This window comes from Poecile atricapillus, chromosome 4, assembly GCF_030490865.1.
Source record: "Poecile atricapillus isolate bPoeAtr1 chromosome 4, bPoeAtr1.hap1, whole genome shotgun sequence".
NCBI lineage: Eukaryota > Metazoa > Chordata > Aves > Passeriformes > Paridae > Poecile > Poecile atricapillus.
Genome location: NC_081252.1, coordinates 74,922,033 through 74,949,167, shown reverse-complemented (window position 1 = coordinate 74,949,167; position 27,135 = coordinate 74,922,033). Strand labels below are relative to the sequence as shown.

Genomic DNA, 27,135 nt, shown 5'->3' with positions numbered 1-27,135 from the left:
ATCCATCCATCCATCATCCATCCATCATCCATCATCCATCATCCATCATCCATCCATCATCCATCCATCCATCCATCCATCATCCATCCATCCATCCATCATCCATCCATCATCCATCATCCATCATCCATCATCCATCCATCATCCATCATCCATCCATCATCCATCATCCATCATCCATCATCCATCCATCATCCATCCATCCATCATCCATCCATCATCCATCCATCATCCATCATCCATCATCCATCATCCATCATCCATCCATCCATCATCCATCCATCATCCATCCATCCATCCATCCATCATCCATCATCCATCCATCATCCATCCATCATCCATCCATCATCCATCATCCATCCATCCATCATCCATCCATCATCCATCCATCCATCCATCATCCATCCATCATCCATCCATCATCCATCCATCATCCATCCATCATCCATCCATCCATCCATCATCCATCCATCATCCATCCATCCCCAGTTCATTCCCCCTGCCCAGGCACATCCATCTTTCCCTGGATCATCCCTCTAGTCCTCAATATCCATCTTTTTTCTGGAGCATCCATCCCATTCTGGATCATCCCTTCAACCCCGAGTATCCACCCTATTCTGGATCATCCATCCCACCTTGGGTCATCCATCCCACCTGGAGCTTCCATCCCACCCTGGAGCTTCCATCCCACCTTGGGTCATCCCGCCAACTCCAATTATCCACCCTATTCTGGAGCATCCATCCCACATTGGATCATCCCTCCCATCCTGGATCATCCACCCCCCATCCTAGAGCAGCCATCTTTTTCCAGAGCTTCCATAGAACATCCTTCCCATCCTGGAGTATCCTTCCCATCTGGAGTATCCTTCCCATCTGGGGCTTCTATCCTACCTGGATCATCCGTCCCACCTTGGATCATCTGTCCCACCCTGGAGCATCCATCCCACTTTGGATTGTCTGTCCCACCTTGGATCATCCATCCTATTCCAGAGCATCCATCCTTCCTGGATCATCTATCCCACCTTGGATCATCCACCTTTTTCTAGAGCTTCCACCCCACCTTGGAGCTTCCATCCCACCTCGATCATCCATCCTATTCCAGAGCATCCATCCCACCTTGGAACATCCTTCCCACCTTGGAGCTTCCATCCCATCTTAGAACATCCATCCCACCTTGGATCATCTGTTCCACTTTGGATCATCCAGCCCATCCTGGAGCTTCCATCCCATCCCAGAGCATCCATCCCACCTTGTATCATCCATCCTTTTCTGGAGCTTCCATCCCACTTTGGAACATCCATCCTTTTCTGGAGCTTCCATCCCACCTTGGAACATCCATCCCACCTTGGACCATCCATCCTTTTCTGGAGCTTCCATCCCACCTTGGATCACCCCTCCCGCCCATCCCGGCACCTCCATCCCGCGCCCTCCACTGCCCCCCATTCCCGGCTCTCTCCGCCTCTTCCCGAGGCCAAACCCAGGAATTTTGGCTCATTCCAGGATTTCCCCAAGTCCCCCCTCAGCCGGGCCAGGCCGGGGTCACCCGGGTGGGGACATCAGGGGGATGTCCCCTCATCCCGCTCCGCGTGGCTGCTCCGGAGCCATCCCAGCACTGAGGGGAGGCGAGGGGTGGGCACAGGGGACAGGGATGTCCCCAATCCTTGTCCCCGCTCCTGTCCCGGTGGGATGGGGGGTCCGGAGCCCCTCCGGACACGCCGTCCTTAGGAATAGGCCAATCCCTGGAGCGGCCGCGCCGGAGCGTGGAATTTGTCCGAGTCCTCGAAAGCCGGGTCTGGGCAGGACAGGGACAGCGTCAGGAGGGGACACCAAGGACACCGGGGACAAGGGTGGCATGGGACAATGGGTGTCACACGGGCAGGGACATCAGGCAGGAGCGCGGTGACATCGGGGACCCTCAGTGGGGCAGGGGGACTCGGGGTGGGTGCTGGGGACACCGGGGACCTCGGGGACACTGGGGACACGGAGGGGACAGGTGCCAGCGTGGCACAGGGCAGCTCCAGCCATGCCTGTGGGCGGTACAGGGGTCACAGTGACAGCCAGGTCCCTCTGTGGGGCAGGGCCACCCAGGGACAGATGTCAGGGACCCTGGGGACACTGGGGACACCGGTGGACAGGGACAGGGGTGGCACAGAGCAGAGCCCTGACCAGAAAGGTGCAAGGGACACGGTGACACCGGGGACCCTCCAAGGGGCTGGGGCCACCTGGGGACAGATGTCAGGGACCTTGGGGACATGGGAATACTGGGGACACTGGGGACACTGGGGACAGATGTCAGGGACCTTGGGGACACTGGGGACACTGGGGACAGATGTCAGGGACCTTGGGGACTCTGGGGACACTGAGGACCCTGGGGACACTGGGGACACTGGGGACAGATGTCAATGACCTTGGGGACACTGGGGACACTGAGGACCCTGGGGACACTGGGGACAGATGTCAGGGACCTTGGGGACACTGGGGACACTGGGGACAGATGTCAGGGACCTTGGGGACACTGGGGACACTGGGGACAGATGTCAGGGACCTTGGGGACTCTGGGGACACTGAGGACCCTGGGGACACTGGGGACACTGGGGACAGATGTCAATGACCTTGGGGACACTGGGGACACTGAGGACCCTGGGGACACTGGGGACAGATGTCAGGGACCTTGGGGACACTGGGGACACTGGGGACAGATGTCAGGGACCTTGGGGACTCTGGGGACACTGAGGACCCTGGGGACACTGGGGACACTGGGGACAGATGTCAATGACCTTGGGGACACTGGGGACACTGAGGACCCTGGGGACACTGGGGACAGATGTCAGGGACCTTGGGGACACTGGGGACACTGGGGACAGATGCCAGGAACCTTGGGGACACTGGGGACCCTGGGGGCACTGGGGGACACTGGGGACAGATGTTAGGGATCCTGGGGACCCTGGGGACACTGGGGGACACTGGGGACAGATGTCAGGGACCTTGGGGACACTGGGGACACTGGGGACAGATGCCAGGGACCTTGGGGACACTGGGGACACCAGGGATGAGGCACAAGGGTGTGGCACAGGGCAGGCCCAACCATTCCCATGAACGGGAGCTTGGTGACACCGGGGACCCTCCACGGCGCACGAGCCACCGGGGACTGGGTGTCAGAGACCACGGTGGCCTTGGTGGCCTTGGTGGCCCTGGGGACAGTCTGACCTTGCAGGGCGCTGGCGCAGGCGGGCGGGGGGGAGCCCTGTGGCCGCAGCACGGGGGCGAAGGCGCTCTTCTGCTTCACGGCCGAGATCATCGTCACCGGAGAGAAGGAGAAGCCACCGGGAGGGGTGGCCGTGCCCGGGCCCGAGGTGACGGTGACAGACGAGGCGCCCAGCGGGGGACTGGCGGGCAGGACTGAGGGGACAGCCACACACGGCTCGGCTGGGGACGGGGGACACCGCCAGGGGACGGGGATGGGGACAGAGCCAGGACAGGGACAAACAGGAGTGGGGATGGGGACAGGGACGGGACAGGGGAGAGGACAGGGAGAGAGGCAGGAACAGGAACAGGGACAGGGACAGGGACAGGGACAGGGACAGGGACAGGGACAGGGACAGGGATGGGGACAGAGCCAGGACAGGGACAGGGACAAACAGGAGTGGGGGTGGGGACAGGGACGGGACAGGGAAGGGGACAGGCATGAGGACAGGGCCAGGACAAGGAAAGGGACAAGGATGGGGACAGGGAGAGAGGCGGGGATGGGGACAGGGACAGGGACAGGGACAGGGACAGGGACAGGGACAGGGACAGGGACAGGGATAGGGATGGGGACAGAGCCAGGACAGGGACAGGGACAAACAGGAGTGGGGATGGGGACAGGGACGGGACAGGTAAGGGGACAGGGATGAGGACAGGGCCAGGACAAGGAAAGGGACAAGGATGGGGACAGGGAGAGAGGCAGGGATGGGGACAGGGATGAGGACGGGATAGGGACAGGGACAGGCACAGGGATGGGGACAAGGATGGGGACAGGGAGAGAGGCAGGGATGGGGACAATGACACCGATGGGCCAGGACAGGGCTGGGGACAAGGACAGGAGCAGGGGCAGGGCTGTCCCACCCTCGCTCCCTCTCTCACCCTCAGTGATGGCTTTGGGGACACTCCAGAGCTGCCACATCACTCTGGGGACCCCCAGCGACCCCACCATGACTTTGGGGACCCCCAAGGACCCGTCATGACTTCAGGACCCCCCAGAGCAGTCACACGGATTTGGGGACCCCCCCAGGGCCCCCCCACGAACTCGTGTCCCCCCCCCCACCAGTGTCCCCAGCAGTGTCACTCACTGGCGTAGGGGGAGGTGGCGGTGGAGCCGTTCAGGAAGCTCGGAGGGGACCCGGGGACCCCCAGCCCGGCCATGGTGGCCCCGCCGAAGCCACCGGTGGCCCCGGCAAAGCCCTGCTGGGGGGCCGAGCCCGGGGGGCCGAACCCCCGCGCCGGGGGCGTCCCGGGGCTGCGCGAGAACCCTGCGGGGACAGCGACACGGTGGCACCGCCTGAGGAGGGGACAAAGGCTCTCCGGACCCCCCTCAGCCCCGCCCCGAGGCCACCGCGCGCTTTGGTCACAGCCCAGAGGGGACAGCGACATGGTGGCGGAGGGGACACAACCCCCCGAGGCCACCGCGCACTTTTTGGGGAGACCTGAGGGGACAGGTGGCACCTCCTGGGGAGGGGACAAAAACTCTCCCGCCACCCCGAGGCCACCTCGGTCACAGCCCTGAGGGGACAGGGACAGGTGCCACCAGGCGGGGAGGGGACAACAACCTTCCCGCCGCCCCGAGGCCACCTCGCACCTTGTTCGGAGCCCTGCGGGGAGTCGCCCATGGCGAGGCCGAGCTGTCCCCCGCCGAAGGAGGGGACAGTGACATGCGCGGGGGCCCTGGGGACACTGTAGAGCGCCTCGGCCACGTCAGCCGCCCGCTTCAGCAGCACGTCCTGGGGACACGGCGGCGGTGTCACCGAGCGAGGGCGGCACTGCTTGGTGGCACCCCTCAGTGTCACCTCGTGGTGGCACCCCACAGTGTCACCCTCCTGCATGGTGCCACCCCACAGAGAAAGCCCTTGGTGGCACCCCACAGTGTCACCCCCGGAGCGTCACCCCACAGTGTCACCCCAGAGCATCACCCCACAGAGTAACTCCTTGGTGTCACCCCCCAGTGTCACCCCATTGTCACCCCACATAGTAACTCCTTGGTGTCACCTCATTGTCACCCCACAGAGTCACCCCAGTGTCACCTCACAGTGTCACCCCTCAGAGTAACTCCTTGGTGTCACCCCACAGCGTCACCCCACAGTGTCACCCCATTGTCACCCCACAGAGTAACTCCTTGGTGTCACCCCACAGTGTCACCCCACAGTGTCACCCCACAGTATCACCCCACAGTGTCACCCCACAGTGTCACCCCATTGTCACCCCTCAGAGTAACTCCTTGGTGTCACCCCACAGTATCACCCCACAGTGTCACCCCACAGTGTCACCCCAGAGAGTTACCCCATTGTCACCCCACAGAGTAACTCCTTGGTGTCACGCCCCAGTGTCACCCCATTGTCACCCCACAGTCACCCCACAGTGTCACCCCATTGTCACCCCACAAATTAAACCCCTGATGTCACCCCAGTGTCACCCCATTGTCACCCCACACAGTAACTCCTTGGTGTCACCTCATTGTCACCCCACAGTGTCACCCCATAGTGTCACCCCAGAGAGTCACCCCACAGTGTCACCCCAGTGTCACCCCACAAATTAAACCCCTGATGTCACCCCAGTGTCACCCCATTGTCACCCCACAGAGTAACTCCTTGGTGTCACCCCACAGTGTCACCCCATAGTGTCACCCCAGAGAGTCACCCCACAGTGTCACCCCAGTGTCACCCCACAAATTAAACCCCTGATGTCACCCCAGTGTCACCCCATTGTCACCCCACAGAGTAACTCCTTGGTGTCACCCTTCAGTGTCACATCTCAGTGCCACCCCACAGTGTCACCCTCCAGCACAGCGTCACCCTAAAGTGTCACCTGTCACTGTCACCACTCGACGGTGCCCTGCCAGTGCCACCCCTCGGTGTCACCCTCGATGCCACCCTCGGTGTCACCCTCGGTGTCACCCTCACTGTCACCCCGCCACCCACAGAGCCCGTGGGGTCACTCTGGGATGGGCCGAGGGTGGCTGTGACTGTCCCAGCTGGTGTCACCTCCTGGGCCACCCACGGTGGCGGTGGGAAAACCCGAGGGGGTCCCAGGGGGGTCCCGGGGGGGGGTCCCAGGGAGTCCCAAGGGGATCCCAGGGGTTCCCAGAGTGGAGGGGTCCCAGGGTAGGGGGTCCCAAGGGGGTCCCAGGGGGGTCCCGGGGGGTCCCAGGGGGGTCCCAGGGGGGTCCCAGGGGGTCCCAGGGGGTCCCAAGGGGGCCTTGGGGGGGTCTCGGGGGTCCCAGGGGGGTCCCCGCACACCTGGTTGCTGTGGGGGACCCCATAAAGCGCCTCCACCAGGTCGGCCGCGCGCTTCAGCAGCACCTCCTGGGGACAGCGAGGGGACAGGGCAGGGGACAGGGCAGGGGACAGGGGGGTCGGGGGGGGGGCTGCACCCCCAGCCCGCCCCCTATGGCCCTCATGTCCCCCCTGACCCCCCCATTCTGTGTCCCCAGTGACCCCCTGTGTCCCTCCCATGGTCACCCCTGATCCCCCCCATGACAGCCCAGTGTCCCCCTTGTGTCCCCAACCCCCCATTCTGTGTCCCCAGTGACCTCCCGAGTCCCCAGTGACCCCCCGTGTCCCCCCCGTGTCCCCCCCGTGTCCCCAACCCCCCCATTCTGTGTCTCCAACGACCCCGGGGGACACAAGAATTGTCACCCCTATCCCCATCCTGGGGCGCTGCCAGGGAATCCTTGTGTCCCCCGGGGGTGTCCCCATGTCCCCCGGGGATATCCCTGTGTGCCCCGGGGGTGTCCCTGTCCCGTGAGGGTGTCCTCCTGTCCCCCGGGGGTGTCCTGTGTCCCCCAAGAGTGTCCCCCTGTCCCCCGGGGATGTCCCTGTGTCCCCTGCCGGTGTCCCTGTCCCCCGGGGCTGTTCCCTGGGGGTGTCCCTGTGTCTCCCGAGGGTGTCCCCGTCCCCCAGGGGTGTCCCCTGAGGGCGTCCCTGTGTCCCCTGAGAGTGTCCCCATCCCCTGGGGGTGTCCCCGTGTCCCCGGGGGGTGTCCCCGTGTCCTCTGGGGGTGTCCCTGTCCCCCGGGGATGTCCCTGTGCCCCCCGGGGGTGTCCCCTGGGGGTGTCCCCATGTCCTCTGGGGGTGTCCCTGTCCCCTGAGGGTGTCCCTGTGCCCCCCAGGGGTGTCCCCGTGTCCCCCGGGGATGTCCCTGTGCCCCCCGGGGGTGTCCCCGTGTCCCCAGGGGATGTCCTTGTGTGCCCCGGGGGTGTCCCCTGGGGGTGTCCCTGTCCCCCGGGTGTGTCCCTGTGTGCCCCGGGGGTGTCCCCTGGGCGTGTCCCCGTGTCCCCCGGAGATGTCCCCGTGTCCCTGTCAGGGGTTGTCCCTGTCCCCTACCTTGGGCAGGCGCTCGGGGTCCCCGGGGTGCCGCGGGATCACCTTCTGCAGCCGCTGGAAGCCGTAATCGATGGTGGGCTCGTTCAGGGCTGGGGACAGGGGACACCGCCGGGTCACTGTCCCCTCCCCGGGGGCTGGGACATTGTCCCGAGGGGCTGGAGCACTGGCCCGGCTGTCTGGGTCATTGTCACAAGGGCTCTGTCCCCTTCCCGGGGGCCTGTGCCATTGTCCCAAAGGTCTGGGTCCCCTTCCCGGGGATCTGGGTCCCCATCGCATGAGTGTGTGGCAGGGTCCCAGCTGTCCCCATCCCAATTCTAGGATGTCTCCACCCCACTCCCAGATGTCCCCATCCCACTCCTGAGCGTCTCTATCCCAATCCTAGTGGTCTCCGTCCCATTCCCGGCTGTCCCCTTCCCATTCCCCGATGTCCCCATCCCTGCTTCAGGATGTCCTTACCCCAACCCCCATGGCCCCATCCCAATCCCCGATGTCCACACCCCAATCCCGGTGTCCCCATCCCAATTCCAGGATGTCCCCACCCCAACCCCGCTGTCCCCACCCCAAACCAAATGTCCCCACTCCGCTCCCTGAGTCCCCACTCCAATCCCAGTGTCCCCACCCCGCTCCCAGGTGTCCCCACCCCAATCGCGGATGTCTCGCTCGCGGTGTCCCCATCCCAATCCCGATGTCCCCACCCCATTCCCGGTGTCCCCATCCCGCTCCCAGGTGTCCCCACCCCACTCCCGGATGTCCCACTTGCGGTGTCCCCACCCTGCTCCCAGTGTCCCCACCCCACTCCCGATGTCCCCGCTCCACTCCCGCTGTCCCCACCCCAATCCCAGTATCCCCATCCCGCTCCCGGTGTCCCTACTCCAATCCCGGATGTCCCACTCCCGGTGTCTCCATCCCAATCCCGATGTCCCCACACCGCTCGCGGTGTCCCCACACCAAACCAAATGTTCCCAGTCCCGGTGTCCCCACGCCGCTCGCGGTGTCCCCACCCCAATCCCGGATGTCCCACTCGCAGTGTCCCCACCCCACTCCCGGTGTCCCCACCCCGCTCCCGGTGTCCCCACCCCAATCCCAGTGTCCCCATCCCATTCCCGGTGTCCCCGCGCCACTCGCGGTGTCCCCACCCCACTCCCGATGTCCCCACCCCAATCCCGGATGTCCCACTCGCAGTGTCCCCACCCCTCTCCCGGTGTCCCCACCCCATTCCCGGTGTCCCCGCACCACTCCCGGTGTCCCCTCACCGGTGTAGACGAAGCGTCCCGGGGCGCCCTTGCAGAAGTGCTTGGCCTTGTAGGACAGCGTCACCTCCACGACCCCCGGGATGTGGCGGGGGGGGGGTCTGCACGCGGATGGCGTGGGGGGTGATGAGCTGCGGGCGAGGGGACACGCGGCCTCAGCGGTGTCCCCGAGCTGTCCCCAGGCCACCGCCGGGCCCGTCCCCGTACCTCGCTCCACACCAGCACGGTGCCGAAGAGCACCTGGAGGCCATCGAAGAAGTTGTCGCCGATGACGATGACGGTGGCACCGCCCGTGGTCCAACCCTCGCTGGGGCTGATGGCCTTGATGCAGGGGGTGGCTGCTGGAGGGGACAGGGACAGCCATGGTGGGGACACAGACAGCCAGGGTGGGGACATGGAAGGGACAGGGACAGCCATGATGGGGACATGGAAGGGACGGGAGGGGACAGGGACAGCCATGGTGGGGACAAGGACAGCCGTGGTGGGGACATGGAGGGGACAGGAGGGGACAGGGACAGCCATGGTGGGGACAGGGACAGCCATGGTGGGGACATGGAGGGGACAGGGACAGCCATGGAGAGGTTGGAGGGGACAGGGACAGCCATGGAGAGGTTGGAGGGGACAGGGACAGCCATGGAGAGGTTGGAGGGGACAGGGACAGCCATGGAGAGGTTGGAGGGGACAGGGACAGCCATGGTGGGGACACAGACATCCAGGGTGGGGACATGGAGGGACAGGGAGAGCCATGGTGGGGACATGGAGGGGACAGGAGGGGACAGGGACAGCCATGGTGGGGACACAGAGGGGACAGGGACAGCCATGGTGGGGACACAGAGGGGACAGGGACAGCCATGGTGGGGACACAGAGGGGACAGGGACAGCCATGGTGGGGACACAGAGGGGACAGGGACAGGCATGCTGGGGACAGGGACAGCCATGATAGGGACATGAGGGGACAGGGACAGCCATGCTGGGGACACGGAGGGGACAGGGACAGCCATGGTGGGGACATGGGGGGGACAGGGACAGCCATGGTGGGGACATGGGGGGGACAGGGACAGCCATGGTGGGGACAGGGAGGGGACAGGGACAGGCATGGAGGGGACATGGAGGGACAGGGACAGCCATGGTGGGGACATGAGGGGACAGGGACAGCCATGCTGGGGACAGGGAGGGGACAGGGACAGTCATGGTGGGGACAGGGAGGGACAGGGACAGCCATGGAGGGGACATGGAGGGGACAGGGACAGCCATGGAGGGGACATGGAGGGGACAGGGACAGCCATGGTGGGGACACGACGGGATTGGAGGGGACAGGGACAGCCATGGTGGGGACACAGACAGCCAGGGTGGGAACATGGAGGGACAAGGACAGCCATGGTGGGGACATGGAAGGGACAGGGACAGCCATGGTGGGGACATGGAGGGGTGGGGAGCACTTGGGGGCGATGGGGTGGGGTCAGGGAAGAGGGGACAGGCATGGGGACATGGATGGGGACATGGGGACATGTACTCAAACAGGCATGGGGACATGGGGACATGGACTGGAACAGGCATGGGGACATGGATGGGGACATGGATGGGGACATGGGGACAGGCATGGGGACATGGGGACATGGATGGGGACACGGGGACATGGACTGGAACAGGCATGGGGACATGGGGACATGGACATGGCTGGGGTGGGACACAGGTGACACAGGGACATCAGGACATGGGTGGGGACACATAAGTGGCCACAGGGACAAAACAGGGGACAGACATATGGACACAGATGGGGACAATCACAGGTGGCCACAGGGACACGGCCGGGCACACGCCCATGTGACCACAGTGACACAGGTGGGGACAAACAGGGACACCCATGGATGGGCCCACCAGACATTGGGGACAACAGGGTGGGGACACAGGGTGGGGATGCCAGGCCAGGCTTGGAGGGTCCCATGGCACGTCCCCAAGATGTCCCCAAGATGTCCCCAAGACATCCCCAGGTGGCCACGGTGACACGGAGGGGGAGGCACCCATGGACACCCAACATGGATGGGCACGGACACTTGGGGACAGCAGGGTGGGGACACAGGGATCGCCCTGGGGATGCCAGGCCAGGCTTGGAGGGTCCCATGGCAGGTCCCCAGGATGTCCCCAAGATGTCCCCAGGTGTCCCCTGACCTTCGGAAGGGTCGAGGCGCCGGGCGCGCCGGCCGTGCTTGGAGTTGTTGTGGACGAACATGTTGTCGGACACGGCCAGGACGTGGCCGTCCACGTGCACCGTGGTGGACACCACCACCTGTGGGGGACAAGGGACACGGTCACCCCGTGGTGTCCCCACGGTGTCCCCTGCTCGGTCACACCACAGGGACACTGTGTGGTGTCCCCATGACATCGCCATGGTGTCCCCACGGTGTCCCCTGCTCGGTCACAGGGCAGGGATGCTGTGTGTGGTGTCTCCATGGTGTCCCCGTCGTGTCCCCACGGTGTCCCCACGGTGTCCCCTGCCCTGTCACACCACAGGGACACTGTGTGTGGTGTCTCCATGGTGTCCCCATGACATCCCCACAGTGTCCCCACGATGTCCCCTGCTCTGTCACACTGCAGGGACACTGTGTGTGGTGTCCCCATGATGTCCCCTGCCCTGTCACACCGCAGGGACACTGTGTGTGGTGTCTCCATGGTGTCCCCATGACATCCCCATGGTGTCCCCACAATGTCCCCACAGTGTCCACTGCTCTGTCACACTGCAGGGACACTGTGTGTGGTGTCCCCACAATGTCCCCACAGTGTCCCCACAATGTCCCCTGCCCTGTTACACCACAGGGACACTGTGTGTGGTGTCCCCACGATGTCCCCACAATGTCCCCATCCCTGTCACAGCCCTGTCACACCGCAGGAGGGGCCAGCTGTGGTGTCCCCACAGGGGTGGCCCGAGGGTGGCCCCCACAGCCTGGGGTCACCAGCCCCCCCAGATTGCCCAAGTCCCTTCCTCCAGGACACTCAGGGGACACCCAGACCCTCCCAGGGGACCCCAAACCCCTTTCAGGGCCACCCCAGACCCCTCCAGGGGACCCCAAACCCCTTTCAGGGCCACCCCCAGCCCCAGCCCAGCCCCACAAGAGACCCCAAACCCCCCTGAGACTCCTCCAGGGACCCCTCCCAACCCTTCCAAGGAGACCCCAAACCCCTTTTAGGGTCATCCCCAGTCCCCCAGGTGTCCCCAAAACCCCTTAGGGCCACCTCCAGCCCCACCAAGGGGACCCCAAACCCCTTTCAGTGTCACCCCCAGTCTCCCAGGTGTCCCCAGGGCACCCCAAAACCCCTTAGAGCCACGCCCAGCCCCCCCAAGGAGACCCCAAACCCCTTTTAGGGCCACCCCCAGCCCCCCAAATTTCCCCAAGGCTCCCCTCCCCAAACTCCCCCAAGGAGACCCCAAATCCCCTTTAGGGTCACCCCCAGCCCCCCAAATTTCCCCAAGGCTCCCCCTCAAACTCCCACAAGGAGCCCCCAAACCCATTTTAGGGTCACCCCCGGTCCCCTAAATGCTCCCAGGGTACCCCAAAACCCCTTAGAGCCACCCCCCAGCCCTCCAGGGAGACCCCAAATCCCTTTTAGGGTCACCCCACCCCCCCAAATTTCCCCAGGGAGACTCCAAACCCATTTTAGAGTCACCCCCAGTCCCCTAAATGCTCCCAGGGCACCCCAAAGCCCCTTAGACCACCCTCAGCCCCCCCAAGGAGACCCCAAACCCCTTTTAGGGCCACCCCCAGCACCCCCCAAATTCCCCCAAGGCTTCCCCCCCCCAAGGAGCCCCCAACCCCCTTTTAGGGTCACCCCCTCAGGGACCCCCCCAGCTCCCCCAGAAGACCCCAAACCCCCTTTAGAGCCGCCCATCCCCTAAAAGGGAACCCCCCCACCCCATTCCCAGCCCCCCCAATCCCACAACTCCCCCCCCCCCCCTTTCCCCTTTTTCCCCCCGCCGCTCTCCCGCCGCCGATGCCGCGATGCAAATGGGGTCGTTAATCACCGAAATGTCATAATTAACATCTCGTTACCGAGCCCTGATGAACCTCGGGGGGGGCCAGGACCCAGCTGCGACCGGGGAGGGGGGAGGAGGGGCGGAGATTTTGGGGTTTTCAGGGCGGATTTGGGGTTTTTTTTTAATAGGGTGAGGGTGGATTTGGGATTTTCAAAGGGGTCGAGGGAAACTGGGGACTCGATTCCCCCCGAACGGGGGGAATCGAGTCCCCAGTTCCCCTCGACCCCTTTGGGAAATCCTTTTGGGGTCGCCTGCACCCCTTTTTTAGGGTCCCACCCTCATTGCGATGTCCCCAAGTGTCACCTGGAAGCGCCGCATGTCCCGCGGGTTCCCGGCATTTTTCAGGCAGTTCTGGTTGCACTTGAGGAAAAACTTGAGGAAAAACCTGGGATAAGGGGGGGAGAAAAAAAAAAAGGGGGGGGGGACGACAAAAATGTGTCCCCGTGCTGTCCCCTCCCCATTCCTGGTGTGTGGTTTTGTCCCCATGCAGGTGTCCCCAATCTTTCTGTCACTTTCTGTTGCCATCCCAGTGTCCCCATCACTGTTCCCATCTCAGTGTCCCCATCCTTTCCCCATCTCAGTGTCCCCATCCCAGTGTCCCTCTCTGTCACTATCCCAATGTCCCCATCCCAATGTCCCACCCTGTCCTCATCCCAGTGTCCCCATCCCTGTCCCCATCCCAGTGTCCCCATCCCAATGTCCCATCCCAGTGTCCCCATCCTGTCCGCATCTCAGTGTCCCAATCTCAGTGTCCCTCTCTGTCCCCATCCCAATGTCCCCATCTCAGTGTCCCCATCCCAATGTCCCCATCTCAGTGTCCCCACCCCAATGTCCTCATCCCAGTGTCCCCATCCTTCTGTCCCTTCCTGTCCCACTCTGTCCCCACCCCATTGTGCCACCCTGTCCCAATCCCACGGTCCCATCCCATCCCAGTGTCCCCTCCTGTCCCCATCACATGACACCACCCTGTCCCCATCCCAGGGTCCCCATCCCATCCCAATGTCCCCATCCTTGTCCCCATCCCTGTCCCAAATCCCAGTGTCCCCATCCCAGTGTCCCACCTTGTCCCCATCTCAGTGTCCCACCCTGTCCCCATCTCAGTGTCCCCATCCCTGTCCCAAATCCCAGTGTCCCCATCCCAGTGTCCCACCTTGTCCCCATCTCAGTGTCCCCTCCTGTCCTGCCCTGTCCCCATCCCAATGTCCCACCCTGTCCTCATCCCAGTGTCCCCATCTTAATGTCCCCATTCCAATGTCCCATCCCGGTGTCCCCATCCCAGTGTCCCCACCCTGTCCCCATACCAGTGTCCCCATCTCAGTGTCCCCACCCTGTCCCCATACCAGTGTCCCCATCTCAGTGTCCCCATCCCAATGTCCCATCCCTGTGTCCCCATCCCAGTCTCCCACCCTGTCCCAATCCCAATATCCCCATCTCAGTGTCCCCATCCTAATGTCCCCATCCCAATGTCCCCATCCCATGATGCCACCCTGTCCCCATCCCAATGTCCCATCCCAGTGTCCTGATCCCAATGTCCCATCCCAGTGTCCCCATCCCATGATGCCACCCTGTCCCCATCCCAATTCCCATCCCAGTGTCCCCATCCCAGTGTCCCCATCCCAATGTCCCATCCCAGTGTCCCCATCCCAATGTCCCATCCCAGTGTCCCCATCCCATGATGCCACCCTGTCCCCATCCCAATGTCCCATCCCAGTGTCCCCATCCCAATGTCCCCATCCCTGTCCCCATCCCAATGTCCCATCCCAGTGTCCCCATCCCAATGTCCCCATCCCTGTCCCCATCCCAATGTCCCATCCCAGTGTCCCCATCCCAATGTCCCCATCCCTGTCCCCATCCCAATGTCCCCATCCCAGTGTCCCCATCCCAATGTCCCCATCCCTGTCCCCATCCCAATGTCCCATCCCAGTGTCCCCATCCCAATGTCCCCATCCCTGTCCCCATCCCAATGTCCCCATCCCAGTGTCCCTCCCCATCCAACACCAGGACCCCTGGGAATGTTGGGACCCCCGGGCCCATCCCTGGGGTCACACGGGGTTTGGGGACACCCAGGGGACCCCGAGCGGGGTCACCCCTGGATCAGGCTGGGGGGACACGGAGGGGGATCCCAGGGAAGGGGGATCCCACATAAAGGGGTTACTTGGGAAGGGGATCCCAAATAAAGGGGATCCCAAATAAGGATCCCACAAAAAAGGGGTTACATGGAAAGGGGATCCCAAAAAGGGGGATCCACCCCAAAAAAGGGGTCACAGGGAAGGGGGATCCCACAAAAAGGGGATTCCACATAAAGGGGTTACTTGGTAAGGGGATCCCAAAAAAGGGGATCCCAAAAATGAGGGTCCCAGAGAATGGGGATCCCATGGAAATGGGGTCCCAGGGAAAGGGATCCCACAAAAAAGGGGATCCCACAAAAAAGGGGATCCCACAAAAAAGGGGTTCCAAGGAAAGGGGATCCCACGAAAGGGGGTCCCAGAGAATGGGGATCCCAGAAAAAAAGGGGATCCTATGGAAAAGGGGTCTCAGGGAGAGAGGATCCCACAGAAAGGGGATCCCAGGGTAAAAAAGGATCCCATGGATCCCACAGAGAAAGGGGTTACATGGAAAGGGGGATCCCATGGAAAGGGATCCCGCAGAAAAGGGGTCCTGTGGGTGAGGGGATCCCACAAAAAAATGGGATGCCACAAAAAGGGGATCCCACAAAAAAGGGGATCTCATGGAAAAAGGGGATTCTGGGGAAAGGAGGTCCCATCCCACAGGGATCCCATGGATGAGGGGATCCCATGGAAAGGGGATCCCAGGGAAAAGGGATCCCATAAAAAGGGGGCCCCACGGAGAGGGGATCCCAGAGAAAAGGGGTCACGGGGAAAGGGGATCCCACAGAAAGGGGATCCCACGGAAAGGGGGATCCCACAAAAAGTAGATCCCATGGAAAGTGGGGGGCACAAGGAGAGAGGATCCCATGGGATGGGGGGGTCCGACGGCGAGGGGCTCTCCGTGGAAAAAGGGGGATCCCAAAAAAAAAGGGGGGATCCCACAAAAAGGGTGATCCAAAAAAAAGGGGGAATCCCAAAAAAGGGGGGATCGCAAAAAAAGGGGGATCCCAAAAAAAGGGGGATCCCAAAAAAAGGGGGATCCCAAAAAAGAGGAGGATCCCAAAAAAAAGGGGTCTCATTTATAGGATCCCGTGGAGGGAGGGGTCATAGGGAGAGAGGATCCCATGGAAAAAGGGGATCCCACAAAAAGGGAGATCCCACAAAAAGGGGATCCCACAAAAAGGGGATCCCACAAAAAGGGAGTCTCATTTAGAGGATCCCATGGAAAAGGGGGATCCTACAGCGAGGGGCTCCTCATGGAAAGGGGGATCCCATAAAAAGGGGTCTCATGGAAAAGGGGGACCCCACAAAACGGGAGATCCCACAAAAAGGGAGATCCCACAAAAAGAAGATCCCACAAAAAAAGGGTCTCATTTCAGGAACCCCACGGAAAAGGGGAATCCCACAAAAAGGGGATCCCACAAAAAGGAGATCCCACACCGAGGGGGTCCCGACCCCATAGAAAGGGGGTCCCACCCTATGGGACAACACAGGAAAAGGGGGGGGTCCCCCCGTTCCCCACAATCCCATAATCCCATTCCCGCCCCGCGGGTGGTAATCAGGGCAAGGAAGGAGCTGGAAAACTCCTGGAAAACGCCTGGAAAACGCCGGGAAAACGCCGGGAAAGCGGTCCCGCCATCCCCGGGACAGCGCGGCCGGGGAGGGTACCCCAAACCCCCCCCAAAAAAAACCCCAAATCCCCCCTAAATCCCTGCCCCAGGCTGGGGGGGGGGGGGAGCTGGGGCTGAACCCCCGCGAGTTAAAAATACGGGGCCGGCGCATTAATTAGCATCGCTAATTACCATTGAATATGCAAATGCCCGGCGCCGCTGCCGAGCACCTTCTGCTCGCGGCGCATAAATTTGAATGCGCAATTAGCATAATCGTGGCTAATTAATGAGAAGCGTCAATTTTCGCTGCCGGGTAATTTGATTAACGCCGCGAGAGGGGCACTTAGCGCGCTCTCAAACCAGCGGGGCTGGCCCGGGGGGGGACACGGGGACACGGGGGGGGCTCCCGGGGGGGGCTGGGGACACGCCTGGCCCTGCCTGACCCCCCAAAAGTGATGGGGATGGGGACACGGGCGTGGGGGACAGCCCAAAAGTGATGGGGGAGGTTGGGGACACCCCAAAAGTGATGGGGATGGGGGCACGGGGTTTGGGGACACCCCAAAAGCTGTGGGGTGGGTTAAGGTCACCCCAAAAGTGATGGGGATGGGGACACGGGGGTGGGGGACAGCCCAAAAGTCCTGGGGGAGGTTGGGGACACCCCAAAAGTGCTGGGAGAGGTTGGGGACACCCCAAAAGTGATGGGGATGGGGGCACGGGGTTTGGGGACAGGCCAGAAAATCCTGGGGCGGCTCGGGGACACCCCAAAAGTGATGGGAGAGGTTGGGGACACCCCAAAAGTGATGGGAGAGGTTGGGGACACCCCAAAAGTGATGGGGATGGGGACACGGGCGTGGGGGGCAGCCCAGAAATCATGGGGGAGGTTGGGGACACCCCAAAAGTGATGGGGATGGGGACACGGGCGTGGGGGGCAGCCTAAACGTTCTGGGGAAGGTTGGGGACATCCCAAAAGTGATGGGGATGGGGACATGGGGATGGGGAACAGCCCAAAAGTGATGGGGGAGGTTGGGGACACCCCAAAAGTGATGGGGATGGGGACACGGGCTTTGGGGACACCCCAAATACCTTCGGAATGAGGAGGGGGATTGGGGACACCCCAAAAGTGATGGGGATGGGGAGAGGGGATTGGGGACACCCCAAAAAGTCCTGGGGCGGGTTGGGGACACCCCAAAAGTGATGGGGATGGGTAGAGGGGATTGGGGACACCCCAAAAGGTGTGGGGAGGGTTGAGGTCACCCCAAAAGTGATGGGGATGGGGACACGGGGATGGGGAACAGCCCAAAAGTCCTGGGGGAGGTTGGGGACACCCCAAAAGTGATGGGGATGGGGAGAGGGGATGGGGGACACCCCAAAAGCTGTGGGGTGGGTTGAGGTCACCCCAAAAGTCCTGTGGATGGGGACAGGGGATTTGGGACACCCCAAAAGTGATGGGGGAGGTTGGGGACACCCCAAAAAGTGATGGGGATGGGGAGAGGGGATTGGGGACACCCCAAAAAGTCCTGGGGCGGGTTGGGGACACCCCAAAAGTGATGGGAATGGGGAGAGGGGATTGGGGACACCCCAAAAGGTGTGGGACGGGTTGAGGTCACCCCAAAAGTCCTGTGGATGGGGACAGGGGATTTGGGATACCCCAAAAGTCCTGGGAATGAGGAGAGGGGATTTGGAACACCGCAAAGAAGTCTGGGGGAGGTTTGGGTCACCCCAAAAGTCCTGGGAATGGGGAGAGGGGATTTGGGACACCCCAAAAATTTCCTGGGGCAGCTCGGGGACACCCCAAAAGTGATGGGGACTGGGGACACGGGGGTGGGGGACAGCCCAAAAGTGCTGGGGATTGGGAGAGGGGATGGGGGACACCCCAAAAGTCCTGGGAATGGGAACAGGGGATTTGGGGACAGCCCAAAAGATGTGGGACAGGTTGGGGACACCCCAAAAGTCCTGAGAATGAGAACAGGGGATTTGGGACACCCCAAAAGTGCTGGGAATGAGGAGAGGGGATTTGGGACACCCCAAAAGCTGTGGGGCGTGTTGGGGACACCCCAAATGCCTTGGCAATGAGGAGAGGGGATGGGGGACACCCCAAAAAATCCTGGGGCGGGTTGGGGTCACCCCAAAAGTGCTGGGGATGGGGAGAGGGGTTTGGGGACACCCCAAAAGTTCTGGGGCTGGAGGGACACAGGTCAAGGACACTCCTGGCCCTCAGGGACCCCCCAAAAGCCCTTGGGGGCAGACTGGGGACACCCCAAAAATCCTGGGAATGGGGCCAGGGGACTGGAGACACACCTGGCACTTGGTGACACCCCCAAAAGTTCTGGGAGTGGTGACAGACGATTGGGGATACCCCAAAATCTTTGGGAATGGGGACACGAGGTTGCGGAACACCCCGAAAGTCCTGGAGTGGTTTGGAGTCACCCCAAAAGTCTTGGGGCATGTTAGAGACACCCCAAAAGTGCTGGGAATGGGGAGAGGGGTCTGGGGACACCCCAAAAGCCCTTGGGGGCAGACTGGGGACACCCCAAAAGTGCTGGGAATGGGGAGAAGGGTCTGGGGACACCCCAAAAGCCCTTGGGGGCAGACTGGGGACACCCCAAAAGTGCTGGGAATGGTGGGTGACATGTTGGGGACACTCCTGGCCCTGTGTGACCCCCCGCAAAAAAAAGCTTTGGGTGACCCCCTAAAAGTCCTGCGGCTGAGGGGGGGACAAAGGGACATTTGGGACATTTGGGACATTTGGGACATTTGGGACATTTGGGACATTTGGGACACTGCCACCAACCATGGGGGTGTCACCTCCCAAGGGGGGGGTCACAGGAACCCCCCCCGGGCACCCCAAAAGCGCCATGGTGGGGACAGTGGGACAGGGGACACAGGGGACACAGGGGACACAGGGACAGTGACAAGGGACCCTGGTCCTGTCCCCTCCTCGGGCTTGGCTTGGTGGCACCAGGGAGGTGACACCGGGACAGGCAGGAGGACCCCGCTGGGGACAGGGACAGAGGGACACGGCCACCCTGGGATGTCCCCAACGCTGCCGGTGCCACCTCCATTATCGATGTCACCAGCGGGGACACCTGTCACCGCCCCCTGGGGACACCCAGAGCCCCCCGCGCTGTCCCCTCGGCTCATCAGCATCGTGTCCCCAACCCTGGGGACACCCCCGGTGGCTGCCACCCCCTCCCGGGTCGCGGTGAGGTGTCGGGGGTCCCCCGATGTCCCCGATGTCCCCGATGATGTCCCCGATGTCCCCGATGATGTCCCCGATGTCCCCGATGTCCCCAGCACCTGTCGATGATGACGGGGTCCGAGGGGGTCTCGTTGCGGTTCCCGCAGCTCTTCTTGTCGCAGCAGCGGCTGGACACGGCGACAGGAGGTGACATCAGGGGACAGCGAGGGCTGAGGGACCCCCCAAACGCCGGGGGGGACCCGCCAGGTCCCCATGTCCCACCCTTGGACCGCCCCGTCACTCAGGGCTGGGGACAGAGGGGACACCAGGACGGGCACAGCAGGGAGGGGACACTCGGGGGTGTCACTTTACCACCTCTAGATGGGGTTGGGGACAGATTTGGGGGGTCCCGGGGGCTCCGAAGGGGTTGGGGACCCATCCCTGTCACCCAGGGGGGCTCCGTGTCACCCTCGGGTGGCTCTGAAGGGGTTGGGGACCCATCCCTGTCACCTTCAGGCAGCTCTGAAGGGGTTGGGGACCCGTCCCTGTCACCCTCGGGTGGCTCTGAAGGGGTTGGGGACCCATCCCTGTCACCTTCAGGCAGCTCTGAAGGGGTTGGGGACCCGTCCCTGTCACCTTCAGGTGGCTCTGAAGGGGTTGGGGACCCGTCCCTGTCATCCCCGAGTGGCTCTGAAGGGGTTGGGGACCCGTCCCTGTCACCTCCGGGTGGCTCTGAAGGGGTTGGGGACCCACCCCGGAGCTCCGTGTCCCCCCCGGGGGACACACCAGTGCCACCCGCAGTCCCCAACCCCGAGTGGGTGTCCCCGAGGGGACTCAGGGAGTGGCCTGTCCCCTGCCGCGAGGTCAATTAGCGGCGCTGGCCCGGCTCATTAATTAACGCGGGGTCTGTAATCACTTCAGCGGGCACTAAAGGGACCTTGGGGACAGCCCTGTCACCCCCCGGGTGTCCCCAGCCCACCTGCACATGATCTCGTGGGTCAGCAGCACCCGGCACATCTCGGGGTTCTTGTCCTGCCCCTCGTAAATGATGGCCTGCAGGGGACACCGAGGGGACAGCGGCGACACCGCGGTGGCACCGGCGAGGCGCTCCCGGGCCCTGCCACCTGCGCCACCCCCTCCCCGCCCAGCGCGGGGGACACCGCGGCCAGATGTGGCCGCAGCGACATCCAGATGTTCCCCGCGGGTGGGGGATTTGGGGTGGGGGGTGGATTTGGGGTCTCGGTACCTGCTTGGACATGGAGTCAATGAGCCGGACGTACAAATCCTGCTCGGTCCGGAGCCCTGCGGGGACACCAGAGGGGCCACCCCGCTTGTCACCTCCCCCTGGGGACACCCCGAAACCCCCCCGAGCCCCCCCCAGAACGCCGCACCCACCGTTGCTGTAGAGCAGCTGCAGGCGGTAGTGGATCCCGTTGTTGGTCTTCTCCCCGTTCTGCTCCTTGAGGGGTGGGGACAAAATTAACGGGGAGGGCTCAGGTGGTCACCCGGTGTCCCCTCCGCACCCTCCTGGGGTCACTCCGTGTCCCCTCCGCACCCTCCTGGTCACTCCATGTCCCCTCCGCATGCTCCTGGGGTCACTCCGTGTCCCCTCCGCGCCCTCCTGGGGTCACCCGGTGTCCCCTCCACACCCTCCTGGTCACTCGGTGCCCCCTCTGCACCCTCCTGGGGTCATCCGGTGTCCCCTCCGCATCCTCCTGGGTTCACTCGGTGTCCCCTCCGCACCCTCCTGGGGACACCTCGTGTCCCCTCTATACCCTCCCGGTCACTCGATGTCCCCTCCTCATCCTCCTGGGGTCACCTCCGTGTCCCCTCCGCGCCCTCCTGGGGTCACTCGATGTCCCCTCCACACCCTCCTGGTCACTCGGTGTCCCCTCCGCAGTCACTCCGTGTCCCCTCCGCGTCCCCTCCACATCCTCCTGGGGTCACTCCGTGTCCCCTCCCCATCCTCATGAGATGAGTTGGGGCCGCGCTCCGGCCTCAGCCGCTGCCGCCCCGCCCCGCGGGGGTTTTGGGGTGGTTTGGGGAGCTTTTGGGGAGGTTTTGGGGTTTTTTTGGGGGGTTTCTCACCCGCTCCTTCTCCACGAAGTCGATGAAGCAGGTGCGCTCCACCTCCACGGGCTGGCCCTGGCGGTCGTACATGGCCAGCACGAAGTGGAAGAAGTTGGATTTGCGCAGGTTGGCCGGGGGCTGCTTCTCGAAGTGAGCGCGGGCCAGCGACACTCCGCTGCGACAGGCCACGGTGTGGGGGACAGCCGGGACAGCCGGAACCCCGGCACCAGGAACCCCCCCATCCCTGAAAACCCCGGAGCTGGGGACTCCCATCCCCGAAAACACCGGACCTGGGGACCCCCATCCCCGAGAACCCCGGAACCAGGACCCCCCATCCCCCAAAACCCCGGACCTGGGGACCCCCATCCCCAAAAACTCCGGACCTGGGGACCCCCATCCCCGAGAACCCCAGAGCTGGGGACCCCCATCCCCAAAAACCCCCGTTCTGGGGACCCCCATCCCCAAAAACCCCGGACCTGGGGACCCCCATCCCCGAAAACCCCGGAACCAGAACCCCCCATCCCTGAAAACCCCAGACCTGGGGACCCCCCATCCCCAAGAATCCCGGACCTGGGAACCCCCATCCCTGAAAACCCCAGAGCTGGGGACCCCCATCCCCAAAAACCCCCGTTCTGGGGACCCCCATCCCCAGAAACCCCGGACCTGGGGACCCCCATCCCCGAGAACCCCAGAGCTGGGGACCCCCATCCCCGAAAACCCCGGAACCAGAACCCCCCATCCCTGAAAACCCTGGAGCTGGGGACCCCCATCCCCAAGAATCCCGGAGTTGGGGACCCTCATCCCCGAGAACCCCGGAGTTGGGGACCCCCAACACCCCGTCCAGGGGACTCCCAGGACTGGGACCCTCAGTGCCCCATCCTAGGGACCCCCAGAATACGAGGACCAGGACACCCCGAACCCCATCCCGGGGACCCTCAGGACTGGGAGACCCCGAAACCCATCCCGAGGATCCCCAGGACTGGGACACCCCAAACCCCATCGCGGGAACCCCCAGCACCCCATCCCGGGGATCTCCATCCTCCAGAACCCCATCCTGGGGACCCCAAAACCTTCTCCATGGGACACTGGCACCCTCAGCACCCCATTTCCAGCACCCCAGCACTGGGGACCCCCATCCCCGAGAACCCCGGACCGGGAGACCCCCAGCACCCCATTTCCAGCACTGGGACCCCCAGAACTCCATCCCGGGGATCCCCATGACTCCAGTATTGGGACACCCGAAAACTCAACACCCCCAGCACGATGTCCCCGGGACCCCCAGCAACCCTTCCCAGAACCCCAAAATCCCAAAATCCCAAAATCCCAAAATCCCAAAATCCCAAAATCCCCAAATCCCAAAATCCCAAAATCCAATCCTTGGGACCCCCAGCACCCCTTCTGTGGAACCCCCCCCCACCCTGCCCTGACCCCAAAATCTGCAGCACCCTGTCCCCAGGGTCACCAGGACCCCGTCCCTAAAGCCACCAGACTGTCCCCAGGACCCCCAGGACCCCCAGGACCTCAGGGCCACCAACCTGTCCCCAGGACCCTGTCCCCAAAGCCACCAACCTGCTCCCAGGACCCCCAGGGCCACCAGGACCCCATCCCCAAAGCCACCAGTCTGTCCCCAAGATCCCCAGGACCCTGTCCCCAAAGCCACCAGCCTGTCCCCAAGACGCTGTCCTCAAAGCCACCAGCCTGTCCCCAGGATCTTGTCCCCAAAGCCACCATCCTGTCCCCAGGACCCCCTCCCTGGGACCCGCCCTGTCCAGGGTAGGGGACACAGATGGGGACACAGCCAGCACCTGCCCCTGGCATCGGGGACACGAGGGACAGAAGGGGACAGAGGGGACATCCCTGAGCCCTCCCCGCTCGCCGGTGTCACCGCTGCTGTCCCTGCCCCGACACCCGAGTGACAGGACAGTGACAGCAGAGCCACTTCGGGGACGATGGCTCCAGCACCGTCCCCGTCACTGTCACCGCGTCCCCACCCCGCCCGTCCCCTCGGTGTCCCCGCGGCAGCAGCGGAGCGGGTCGCCGGTGTCATCCCCCGCCACAGCCGGGCCCACGCGCCATCCCTTGGGGACCTCGGCGACACTCTGGGGACATTTCTTCGTGAGGTGACAGAGGAAAAGCTCCTTCAGCTGCTCCCCGGGGTCCCCAAAGTGTCCCCAGAGACACCCGAGGGGTTCCCAGCTGTCCCCAGAGACACCCGAGGGGTCCCCAAAGTGTCCCCAGAGACACCCGAGGGGTCCCCAAAGTGTCCCCAGAGACACCTGAGGGGTCCCCAGCTGTCCCCAGAGACACCCGAGGGGCCCCCAGCTGTCCCCAGAGACACCCGAGGGGCCCCCAGCTGTCCCCAGAGACACCCGAGGGGCCCCCAGCTGTCCCCAGAGACACCCGAGGGGTCCCCGAAGTGTCCCCAGAGACACCGAGGGGCCACACCTGGGGAGGTGATAATACCTGCACGCGGCCACCACAAACGGCTCACATCATGTCCCCACACCTGCCGTGGACACCGCGGCGTGTCCCTTGTCCCCTCCCCGTGCTGGTGGCTTTGCTCTCAGGGTGCCACCCCCGCGGGGACACCTCTGTCCCCTCACTGTCCCCCCCTCCCCAGCCTACAACGGGACAGCGACGTCCGCGGCTCCTTCCAGCCCCAAAAATTCCACTTCGCGCCCCCCAAATGGCCTCGGTGGCGCTCGGGGGATGGCTCTGGCTGTCCCCGCTGTCCCCCGCCGTGTCCCCCCCGCGCTGCCAGCCCCGCCCGGCGCGTTAATTAATTATTAAAGGCAATCAAGCATTTCCAAGCAGCCGCGGCCCCGGCGCTTCCAGGAAAGCGGCGGCCCCGGGCACGGCCCTAAAGCGGCTCCCGGGGGGCGTGGGGACCCCACCCCACGGCGGGGACACCGCGTGGGTCACCCCGGACCTTCAGCGGGACCCCAGAGCTCGGTGCCAACCCCTTGGGGACATCGCGGTGGCCGTGGGGACACGCGGAAGGGGGCGGTTTAGAAGGTCCCGGATGCCACCCACGGGTGGGGACCCCGTGTGGGCCACCCAGGGACCTCAGGACTGCGGTGCCAACCCCTTGGGGACATCGTGGTGGCCTTGGGGACAAGCGGGAGGGGGCGGTTTAGAGGGTCCTGATGCCACCCCGCAGCCCAGGACGCCGGTGCCAACCCCTTGGGGACATCGCGGTGGCCTTGGGGACACCGCTGGTTGTGTCCCCACGCGTGGCACTGCCAGCACGGTGGCACACGCCCACCAGGGTGACACGGGGAGGGCAGGAGGGGACACCCCAAACCGCCCAGGACCCCACTGGGTGACACATCCCTGCCACCGCTGCCAGCCCCGGGTGTGTCCCTGTGCCCCCTGCAGGGGTCCCGGGGAGTTTTTGGGGACACGGGGACAAGGCCAGCACCTCCCTGAGACCCCCAACTCCCCCCTCCCCACAGCGTGGCACTGCTGTCCCTCAGCTCCACATTGTCACCCCCCCCGGGGGTGGCTGTCACCGCGGTGGTGGCCGCGCTGGGGTCCCCTGGGGGGGGAGGGGGGGGGGGGAAGCGTTCCCTGAGATTTTCCAGCATCCCAAAGTTTTGGGGGGATCCCAGGGAGCCACCATGGCCTCGGTGACCCCTTAGGGACACCCCAAACCCCGCAGAGGGGAGAGCACGACAAGGGACAGGGGTGGCACTGACCCCAGGAGGGAGGGACAGGGGACACTGAGGCCCCTGGAGAGGGCAGGGAATGGGATTTGAGTCCCAGAGAAAAGCAGGGAATGGGATCCGGAGAGCTCTGAGCCCTCTGGGAATGCAGGGAATGGGATCTGAGCCCCCCAGGAGGGCAAGGAATGGGATTTGAGCCCCCCAGGAGGGCAAGGAATGGGATTTGAGCCCCCTGGAAAAGGCAGGGAATGGGATTTGAGTCCCAGAGAAAAGCAGGGAATTGGATCCGGTGAGCTCTGAGCCCTCTGGGAATGCAGGGAATGGGATCTGAGTCCCCTGGAGAAAGCCGGGAATGGGATCTGAGCCCCCTGGAGAAAGCCGGGAATGGGATCTGAGCCCCCTGGAAAAGACAGGGAATGGGCACAGATCCCATTCCCGTTGGCACAAACTCCTGGCAGCTGAAATCCATGGGGATGCCCGGGGCACCGGGATAGGGATATCCAGAGGCCCAAGGAATGCCAGGAAAAAAGCGGGGGGAGCATATCCTGGGATGCCCACGGAACCAGGAATGCCCACGGAACCAGGAATGTCCGTGGATCCCGGGACACTCCCAAATCCCAGGATGCCCACAGCCCCTGGAATGCCCGCAGTGCCCGGGAGGGCTGCGGAATTTGGGATATCTGTGGAGCCTGGGGGGGTGCCTGCGGAATTTGGGATATCTGTGGATGCCCATGGAATCTGGGATGCCCACAGAACCCGGCACATCCACATCCCCGGGATACCCACAGCCCCTGGAATGCCCAGGGAAGCTGGGATACCCGAGAAGCCCAGCATGTCCAGAGCCCTGGAATGCCCCAGGATGCCCAGGAAAACCGGGAATGCCCGCAGCCTCTGGAATACCCCCAACCCGTGGAATGCCCAGTGCCCTCAGAATTCCCGTGAAACCCGGGATGACCACATCCTCCGGGACACCTCCAGCCCCCGGAATTCCCGTGCAGCCCGGGATACCCGCCGACCTCGGGATGCCCCGCGGAGCCCGGGATGCCCCACGGAGCTCGGGTTGCATCCATCCCGGAGCCCCCGGAGCTGCGGGGCTCTCCCCGGGCTGTCCCCAGGCCATCCCCAGGCTGTCCCCGACCTGTCCCCGAGCTGTCCCCGGGCTGTCCCCTTACCTCTGCGCCGCCGTGCTGGCGTCCAGGATGCCGGTGCCCTGCAGCCAGCGGCCGGCGGGGAGCCCCGCGCTCAGCGGCTCCTCCTTCATGGGGACCCCCCCCCCGGGGCAGCGCCTCCTGCACCGAGAACATGACCGGGGGGCTCAGGGGGACCCCCCCGGAACCCCCCCCGACCCCCCCCCCAGCCCCGGGCTCAGCACCGGGCAGGTGCCGGGGGCCGCCGTCCCGGCCGCCGGGGAAGCGGCATCTGCGGAGGGAGGGAGGGAGAGAGGGAGGGGGAGAAGGAGGGGGAGGCTCCGGGGGAGGGAGGGGGTTGTGGGGAGGGAGGAGGGGGCGGGAGGGGGCAGAGCCCGGGAAGTTGGAGCTGGAGGAGCCCCGGAGCCAAGTGAGGGGAGGGGAAGGGGCGGGGGGCGGCGCGGGGGGAGAGGGAGGGAGGGAGGCGTGGAGGGAGGGGTGGAGGGAGGGATGGGGAGGAAGG

General features: G+C 63.9%; 1 protein-coding gene across 1 annotated transcript; it reads right to left on the bottom strand.

Moving 5' to 3' along the window:
- Positions 1–315: 315 nt before the first annotated feature.
- On the bottom strand, positions 316–26,789 carry LOC131578689 (transcription factor COE4-like). The gene is given in 19 exon segments (XM_058837726.1): positions 316–873; positions 929–1,792; positions 3,208–3,399; positions 4,329–4,508; positions 4,835–4,976; positions 6,489–6,554; positions 7,575–7,663; positions 8,828–8,921; positions 8,923–8,955; positions 9,032–9,165; positions 10,994–11,111; positions 13,158–13,239; positions 19,870–19,938; positions 20,730–20,803; positions 20,997–21,052; positions 21,146–21,209; positions 21,839–21,995; positions 26,658–26,758; positions 26,760–26,789. Coding segments are annotated over 18 exon segments (1,752 nt in total). The 3' UTR covers positions 316–873; positions 929–1,721.
- Between the last annotated feature and the right edge of the window lie 346 nt (positions 26,790–27,135).